This window comes from Arctopsyche grandis, chromosome 1 (genome assembly GCF_051622035.1).
Source record: "Arctopsyche grandis isolate Sample6627 chromosome 1, ASM5162203v2, whole genome shotgun sequence".
In the NCBI taxonomy this organism is placed as follows: domain Eukaryota; kingdom Metazoa; phylum Arthropoda; class Insecta; order Trichoptera; family Hydropsychidae; genus Arctopsyche; species Arctopsyche grandis.
Window position 1 is genome coordinate 29369638 of NC_135355.1, and position 9950 is coordinate 29379587.

General features: G+C 34.1%; 1 protein-coding gene across 1 annotated transcript; it reads left to right on the forward strand.

The window, feature by feature from the left end:
- Window positions 1–259: 259 nt before the first annotated feature.
- Window positions 260–9279, forward strand: LOC143909881 (putative methylmalonate-semialdehyde/malonate-semialdehyde dehydrogenase [acylating], mitochondrial). Its single transcript, XM_077428130.1, has 9 exons — window positions 260–1315; window positions 4698–4834; window positions 5868–5978; window positions 6055–6161; window positions 6244–6357; window positions 6444–6610; window positions 6687–6807; window positions 6895–7044; window positions 7115–9279. The coding sequence occupies exons 1-9, from the start codon at window positions 1280–1282 to the stop codon at window positions 7738–7740; spliced, it is 1569 nt and encodes a 522-aa protein (XP_077284256.1). The 5' UTR covers window positions 260–1279; the 3' UTR covers window positions 7741–9279.
- Window positions 9280–9950: the final 671 nt, after the last annotated feature.

The following is a 9950-nucleotide window of genomic DNA, read 5'->3' on the forward strand; positions in this document are numbered from 1 at the left end:
ATAGCCTCTTTTTTACACCCACGAAAAGAGTCCAGCGTGCTTATTTAACGGTCGATTTAAAAAAAAAAATACGCGCATAGTTGCACAGAAAATATCTTTCTCATACCGATGATGATTTTTTTTTTAAATTGGTCCAGTTTCGGAGGAGAAAATCGGAGAATACGAAACCTCGATTTTGTCAATTTAAAATACGTTTTATCTGGTCGAAGCGTAACTGTCGCATTCACTCAATATATATATATATTGATATACATATATTGTCGCATTCAATCAATATATATGTACATTCACTCAATATATATATCGAAGAAAGGAACGGCAACAAAATTAAGGTTTCGGGTGTACAGCCCTCTTAACTATTGTCCTACAAAGTTAGAGAGCAAAAAAAATAGAATAGAAATTGATAGTAGTGAACACTTTTTTTGGGCAAAAGCATCCTGACCACATTTCCTTAATTAACAATTGTATACTAGTGACAACGCTATAGTTGTTGGTTATTGTGAATTTTTAAGCTATAAAATAAGAGTCCTGTGATATAAACTGATAAAACAATAATCAATTGTGAAATCTGGAGTCTATTCACTTAACACAAAAATCCTAGGGTAATAATTCTTTAATTATAAAATCAACATGTTCAAAATCGAGAACGCCAGAGTGGGGACATAATCGTAAAGCGTAAATAGACACCGTCCCAGTATGCCAACACCTACCCTTATAGACGGGTCTACCCCAAAGGAACGAATTAGAAATGCACGAAAAACCAAATATCGAAAATCGAAAGATCTTAAGTCGAAAGATCAAAAAAAAGGGTGCATGGTAAACGGTACATACTCACTTAATTTGCGCGAGCAGGATACAACAGGAACAAGAGGAACAGGCTTTTCCTCCCGTATTAATGTGCGCGCGCAGAAGATTTCCTTGGTTTAAACTATTTGATTTTGAAAGCCTTCAGTAGGTAACTACAACAGCGTTTGTCCTACGTCCAATTTAGCAGTTCCATTATTTGATGATGATAAAAAGTAGAGTATCAGCTTTTTAGCAATGATACTGTACGAAATGTCATGCGTTCAAGGTTTACCACCGACTGGGGGTACGACGAGTATATATTCAGACTACTCACACGTATGCAATTAGTAAGAGACGTACATATATATTGCTATCTGACAGCAACAGGCTGGTAAATTGAAATGAATTTGAAAAATATGATAAGCACTTGGAGTGTTGACGCTCAACTTATACCACCTTCAGGTCCTTCCACGGCATCCACGACCATCGCAACATGGCTTCCTCACTCCTCAGGGTTCTAAGGACAGAAGTAAGGGGACTATCACTCATCAACACGGCACTCACTAACCTGCTTTATACATAACCTATAATCATGATCGTACTAAAAAGTCCTATTGAGAGTGCAAAATTTCTTAACAAAATGTAATCAAATAAAATAGCAGGATTTGGTATACTGATATTATTAATTGCCATTTAGAGATCATTATTGAAGTATCACTTTTGGTATTGAGCTTTTTGAATGGTCATGTAATGAATATTTTATTGTAGAATTTGGATATTTACTCCAACGTACAAAATCCCGTGAACAGTATGCTCTTGTAGGTAAAATTAAATATCTAAACAAAACGGTACACTCTTAGTTGAAAAACTAGATAAATAGCATTTTTTTGTAAAAGTTGTTCAATTTCTGGATTTTAATTTCGATATTTCGGTTTGATTTTGATTTTTAAATGCTTTTTATTATTACGAAATTATGTTCACAATACATCTTATATCTATTTTAATAGCTACTGATCTACTGATCATTTTCTATTTTACAATTTAATTTAATTTGGTTAGTAATCATAGTATTATATTATTCTAATGTTAATCTACAGCATAATAGGAAAAAAAGAGCTCAAAAACCTATTTACAATCCTTATAAATGCTCATAATACATCTAATACATAATATTAATTAAAGACTCCCTAAAGTCGATGACCTAAAGCAGATTGTGTTTAGGTAATCTGTGTTTATACCTGAAGGGTATAGACATTTTGTTGTAATCACCGAGACTCTTCACAAGTGTGTTAGTATGGTTATTAGTGATTCTGTCATAGAATCTACTGGTTAGTTTGTTAGTAATGTCTGTAACAAACGGAATATTATATATGGCATGCAGTTTTTTCAAGTTAGTATATATGGGTGTATTATAAATTATTTTTAGGGATTTATTTTGTATTACTTGGAGCTTGGAAAGTTTAGTATTCGAGGCATTATTCCATACAGGTGAAGCATAGGTTAATAATGGTAATATGAGCGCGCGATATAATTTTATTTTATTTTGAGTTGATAAAGAACTATGGCGATTAAATATTGGATATATTGAGGATATACCCCGCATCGCCTTGCATTTCGCTCCCTCAATGTGAGGTGCCCATCTCATTCTTTTATCGAACGTTACTCCTAAATATTTTATTACTGACTGCCATTTCAGACTTTCTCCAGAGGAGATTTTCAGATCTGAAATTGGCTTATGCTTTCTAACACTAAAGAATATGGTGTCTGTTTTGGTTTGATTAATTTTAATTTTCCACTTAGTGAAGTGTTCAGTCATTGTTTTAATTGCAAATTCAAGATTTTTAAGAATAATATTTCGGTTTATTGTGTTTATAGATAAGGCAAAAGTATTATTCTCTGTTCGGGACCCAATCTGTGGCAGTTTTTATTTTATTTTATTTAAAAGCGAACAAAGAATATTTATCATTTTTACACACCTCCTTTACAGTTCACATGGTTTTCGTTTATTATTTCATCATTTACAGCCATTCACCGTCCACTGCTGGATGAAGTCTTCTACAACACGCTTCTTTGCGCAACTCTCAACCATCTCACCCCACACATTTTTCTAATTTCGTCCATCCGATTGCTTGCGGCCTTCCTTTCACCCTCTTACATTCTCTCGGGTACTATTCCAGCACTTCTTTTATCCATCTTTCCTCCGTTCTTCTAGCTACGTGACCCACTCATTGCCATTTCAATCTACTCTCTTCATTGCGTTTCACCCACTTATTCCGTTTCCTATCTCTCCTCGTTATGCCGAGCAGACAGCGTTCCATACTTCTTTGAGCAGATTTTTTTTTAACTTATTTAAGTAATGCACATTGGGAATAATTTCTAATTGAAGTTGCAAAATTGATGATCAATGAAAAGTGGTTTTTATTACTTCCGCTACCCAGTATTTATTGTAATGTAGCTACATAGTTAAGAAATGGGGCCCAGGAATCAAAAGATTTTATATTTCAAATAGTTGTAAATTGATTATAATATAAAAATTGGCAAAGATTAGTCTCTGAACAGAGAATGGTACCGTTACTTTACATACTCATTTAAAAAATGGATATTGTAGAACATAATATGTTTATCACGTATAATATGTTTATTTATTTCCTTATTGACATTTTAAATTTAAAAATAACAAATAATATGAAGTAATTTGTATATCAGCCATTAGTTACAGTTATATTTCTTACAATTATTAAACTTTATGATAGTCTCACGTATCTTTTAGTAAACATAACTGTATATTTGATCATTTTTTTCATTTTTTAGGATTAAAAACATTGCCAAGATAAGGTTATTTTTTGTTTTCGTTGTGATATAGTCAAGATAAAAAAATATTGTCGTAATATATATATGTATACGTATCAATTGTGTAGTGATTTTGTTCATTTTCAAGTCAAGTTGGGTAATAAGTGTAATTATTATTAATATCCTAACATTTGGTTGCATAAGTGTATAAAAAATTATCGAATAAGAAAATTATTGTCAATGAATATCATCGTAATAGATAAAATTTATCTGATTTTATTTAGAATAATAACTAAAATATCATGTTACATTGATAACTTATTATTAAACACACATAACAAAGACAAAAAAATCAGTTATGAAATAAAAGGCATTGTTTTCTTGTTATTGGTGAGAAAAATCTCTCGAATTTGATGCGAATAATGAATATTCTAATGCACCGGTAAGTTATTTATAAAATGCAACATAGATGAAAAATATTGTGAATAATCGGACATCCGGTGAAACTACCGGAATAATTCATCGAATAAATATCCATATTATAATGATAGAAAGTTTTTGAATAATATTTTGTTTTTTACCATTTCTTCACATACTGGAAATTACATATACTGTTTATAAAATATTGAAATTTGAAGAAAGAAAAAAGAAAAGACACTCCTTGTTGTTTCGATTACATTGTATTGAATACCATATATTATCATAGTAATGTTTTTTAATTTGTTTTTATTATACAAATTGGGAGAAGTTGCATTTCAAGTTGTTTGTGTCCAAGATGTGTGTCGATTATGAGCTTGTATACTTGATGTATTCGTCAATTATACAACTTGATGATTGCGAAATCGGATCACGTGCTCATCACCGTGTTGGGAATACGGTGATTCTTGTGAAATTTGCTCCAATTACATATAGTTATTTATTTTTCATGCATATTTCATTGCATGTCATTTGAAGTCAATTTAAATTTTTACATACCTCTTATACAGTTCACATGGTTTTCGTTTAAGAAGTCATTTTTTATATCTCTTATCTCTTATACAAATTCTTTTATTATACAATACTGCTGTCGGACGTCACCTTATTTAAATCATTCTAATGTAAGATTATTTTTTTTATTTCAGGTTCCAAATGTTGTACGCAGATCATATTCGAGCTCAGTGCCGACTACTAAAATGTTTATCGATGGACAGTTTGTAGAATCGAAAAGCACAGAATGGATAGACCTATATGATCCAGCCACAAATGAACTTGTAACAAAGTAAAATATCATTTTATAGAAGATTTCCATAATATATTTAACACGGTTCGGTGATCATCGCCCACAAAGCGCTCGTCCAAAAGTCACTAAAATCTCTATAACGGAACATCTGGCAGCCGAAAAGTCCATAATACTAACGATATCTATCTTACTAACGAGAATTCGAGTGCAAAAATTGTCTTTTGGGCGATCGCAATGTGCGTAATAATCCAATTACCAGTTGAAACACAACAGAACATTCTGTTATTTGAGTTCTAAGGATTATAATGTGAATGTGTTGTATAAAATACAAGGAAAATTTTTCTTAGTTTTTTTTTATCATAATATAGTTATTTAAATTATCAATAAAACATACCATCCTTGGAATGTCATTCTTCGTTTCATTATGGACGAGAAATAATTTAATTAAAAAGGTATTCAATGGCCCTAACTCCAACTCTTAGGGCCGAACTACACTGAATGACTTGATCTGATCGGTGACTTTGTTGTGCGACTAAATCAAATGTATGCAGTTGTATGGAGAATGCCACTCTGAGCAACTCACTGGTTGTCCAAGCAATAAAATCCCCCGTCCAGTGAGATCAGTTGAAGGCGTTCGGTCTGGTCACGGTGATTTTATTGCTTGAGTGACCAGCAAGAACTATCAAAATTTTAAGTGATGTATTGAAGGGTGTCACATTCGGTGATTAGTCGCCTGCGACTACATAGTGGAAAACCTATGAACATTTGCGACTGTATCGTCATATATTGAAACAAGAATGACTACAAGCAACTACACTTGGGCAACCAGTTGCCAACCTAGTTGCTCGCAAGTCACCCGGTATGGCTTGGCTTTTAGTTAGAATAATGTACTGAAATGAATAAGTATTCTAAAATATCCTGTATATGTTGATTCAATTATGTATATATGGTTATGATTTTATGTACATAAAATGTAGGAATCGGTGAAGTATTCATATAAATTGTAGTTTGATTTTGGTTCTGAAATGTGATCTCTGTTTTTGGATTTAAACGGTTTATTATGAATTTGCAGAGTTCCAAAATGCACTCAAGCTGAAATGCAAGCAGCCGTTGACTCGTCGAAAGAAGCTTTCAGATCTTGGAGTCAAACTTCGGTTTTAACTAGACAACAAGTTATGTTGAAGTAAGTTAATAACATATGATGATATAAATCTATATTCCAAGGGAATGTTGAAATGTATTCACAATTTGATTTGTAGATTGCAACACCTCATCAGGAACAATATGGGAATGCTTGCAAAGAATATAACAAAAGAACAAGGTAAAACTTTGGTAGATGCTGAAGGAGATGTACTCAGAGGACTTCGTAAGTAAATTATTTTATATTTTTAATAATTTCGCATTTATTACAATTCTTGTGTATAATTTGACATTTTTCTATATTTCAGAGGTTGTAGAACATTGCTGCAGCGTAACATCTTTACAAATGGGAGAAACTATGCAAAATATCGCTAAAGATATGGACACGCACTCTTACAAAGTACCTTTAGGTGTCACGGCAGGTAGTAAAATTTACTTTCTTTAATAATAAATTATTGAGATTTTAATTTAGAATTATTAATTAATAATATCTTTGATTATATTTTAGGTATTACACCATTCAATTTCCCAGCCATGATTCCTTTATGGATGTTCCCTGTAGCAATGGTCACTGGAAATACTAGTATTATCAAACCATCTGAAAGAGATCCCGGTGCCACTATGCTACTTATGGAGATGCTTAACGAGGCTGGAGCACCCAAAGGAGTAGTCAATGTTAGTCAAAGAATATTATTATTATTTTTTTTTATTTAATTTGCATTTTTTTTATTATAATTTGTTTTATCATCAGGTAATTCATGGTGCTCACGATTCAGTTAATTTCATCTGTGATAATCCTGATATCAAAGCAGTGTCTTTTGTTGGATCTGATCAAGCTGGAAAATACATATACGAAAGAGCATCTAAAAATGGTACAGTATATCTTTGCAAATTTTTAAATTTTATTAGTTTTATTCTGGTACTTATACATATTTCGAATGAATATTGTTTTCTTTTAGGAAAACGAGTTCAATCTAACATGGGTGCGAAGAACCATGGTGTTATAATGGCCGATGCCAATAAAGAAAATACTTTGAATCAATTGGCTGGAGCAGCTTTTGGAGCAGCTGGACAGAGATGTATGGCTCTCAGCACAGCTGTCTTTGTTGGTAAGTATGGTGGGACTAATTTTATTCTATATTTTCATTTTATATTTCTCTAACAATATTATAATTGTAGGCGAAGCAAAAGAATGGATATCTGATTTAGCCAACCGTGCTAAGGCATTAAAAGTAAATGCTGGACATGTACCCGGAACCGATCTTGGTCCCGTAATTTCTCCTGAATCTAAAAAGAGGATATTAAGTCTCATTCAATCCGGAATCGATCAAGGAGCTAAAGTACCTCTTGATGGACGCAATATAGTTGTACCAAACTTTGAGAAAGGCAACTTCGTCGGTCCAACTATCATCACTGACGTCACACCTGATATGGATTGTTATAAACAAGAGATATTTGGGCCCGTTCTAGTTTGTCTCTTCGTTGACACTCTCGATGATGCCATCCAATTGATTAATAGAAACCCCTATGGAAATGGAACAGCTATTTTCACAACTAACGGGGCTACTGCTAGAAAGTTTGTGCAGAACATTGATGTAGGACAGGTCGGTGTTAACGTTCCTATTCCAGTTCCACTGCCGATGTTTTCGTTCACTGGATCTCGAGGTAGCTTTTTGGGTGATTCCCACTTCTATGGCAAACAAGGTATCAACTTTTACCTTCAAACAAAGACTGTCACCCAATTGTGGAGAGAAAGTGATGTTTCTCATTCTAAAGCTGCAGTCGCTATGCCTACCATGCAGTAATTTGCAATCAAAAGAATTACATACATATAACTTCCACATTTATGCAATAAATATAACGATTCACTGATTTTATGCTAGTGAGATGCGCGTTAGAAAAAGGTGCAAGTTTTATTGCTTATAAACATATTCGAATGTCTTCCTTATACTGTTGTATTTTTGAGAATAAAAAGTATTTTCGAATAAAATAATAAGTTATGAATTTACTGACCCAATTTTTTATACCCTCATTCTAAAGACCATTTTTATTTTTAAATATTAGGCAATTTACTTAAATCATATCACTATAAGTAGGGTGACCATACCATGTTTTTTTATGTGCTTTGCGTTCATCCTGTCCCATATTGTCCATCCACTGATGCACATAAGCGTTTTTTTGTCCCCTCTTCGTTTCACTCATAGGATTTATAACAAAGGAATACAAGATATTAATTTTAAAGTAACAGTTACATATTTTGTTACATGATTAATTTTTAATTTTTTGACAAAAAGTCGCTATGTGCTATTATTTTCATCATAACTATTTTAAATAACTAAAATACAATGAAATTATATCAAAATTTTCAGTTGCACATAATTTTTGTTAATTTTACAGCTATTTTATTTGTTAATTTTACGCGATTCAGAAAAAAAATCAGACTTCGGCGCATGATTATTGAATATTATATTAAAATTTTCAAATCTTTTTTCTATTTTCTTTAATATTCTGAAAAAAATATATAATGGTTATTTGAGGGATAAATGATAAAATTTTTGGACGTATAACACATTTTTTTTATATATAGACAATTTTTTTGCGGAGCGGCCGTTTTGAGTTCTGGGAAATATGGTCACCCTTACTATGAGATATATCAACATAAGCTCACTGGTGCTAAGCATATACATATTTCATAAATTTCATACAGAAATTTTCAATCAGCATCCACTGAAGAATTCAATAAAAAGTTTATTACAAATAAAAATCAAATTTAAAACTGATAGGCATTTATATTTTGTGTTGATATATTTTAAATTTATATTAGCATGAATTTCAGATAAATATAGGGCTATCACAAGTACATGCTATCTGATGGTAGCATGTTTTTTATCCATTTTAAATGTTTGAAAATGGGTAGGAGAAACATCAATCGTGCTAAGGCCGTGGGTCGATTGGATTTTAAAGTTAAAAAAGACACATTTAGACAACGATTAGCATCTCTTATTAAGTTTTTGAACAAGAGAGATATTGTAATTGATATACCACTTTTGGACTTATATAGTTTTAATGAAAGATATTTTTCAAAAGTTTGTATTATACTGGTTAGTATTATGGAGAGATGAACGAATGAGACGACTGGCATGTTAATGCACGTGTTTATTATATGACAGCTGAAGACAGAGTGAGTAGCGGCTGTCCGAACCCAGCCGGGTTGGTCCCCACTCGCAGGAAGGCAACCAAACTCGACCATGTCGTATAAGCGAGCCGCCACATCACTCCCCCCCCAGCATCAGCGATACCAAAATTACAAAGAAACAAATTTTACAATAGAAAAAAAATTATTGTTACACAAAGAGAAAAAATTATTACGTGGGGAGAAAAAAAAATGTTGACGTGGGTCGTCCGCTGTGTACATAGGTGTACCGCCCCGAATGGTCGGTAGATTCGAGGGCGGTGACGTCGCGAGCAGGACGGTGGGTGGTCCGATGGTCGCGCCGATGCGATGCGATGCTGCGGCGGCGCCGCTCTTCCGAGGCTGATGTCGGTTGGTGGGGCGGCGGGGGCGGCAGGGGCATCGATGTGGTTGATGATACTCCGAGCTGGACTGTGAGTCGTTGTGGCTCGTGGAGGTGTTGTAGCGCTACCGCCCGTCTCGGCGTGACGACGCTCGTGGGGACGGACGGGGCCTTGATGATGATGATGATGATGATGATGGTGGTGCTGAGGTGGTGTATGTCTTGTGGTGCTGGATGACCGTTCTATGTGTAGTGGATCGCGCATGACTCCACATCCAGCTGTCAAGATCGTCGTCTCATTCGCTCCCCCATTTTTTTAAGCACCTGTCATCGACGTTGTGGCTGGACGTCGGTAGGTAGGTAGGTAGGTAGGTAGCCGTGTCTGCTCGTTTATTGTCACCCGCGGGCCGCGGCGTGCTGTGTTGATGGCGATGGGGGCGCGGCGAGGCAGGAATGAGCGGCATGTTGAAATTGATCGAGGCTGCGTGGCTCGATGTCGG

Coding starts and splice junctions, on each gene's coding strand:
- LOC143909881 (XM_077428130.1), top strand. CDS start 1,280: ATGGCTTCCTCACTCCTCAGGGTTCTAAGGACAGAA. Junction 6,358..6,443: donor ACCTTTAGGTGTCACGGCAG/GTAGTAAAATTT, acceptor ATTATATTTTAG/GTATTACACCATTCAATTTC. Junction 7,045..7,114: donor CAGCACAGCTGTCTTTGTTG/GTAAGTATGGTG, acceptor TTATAATTGTAG/GCGAAGCAAAAGAATGGATA.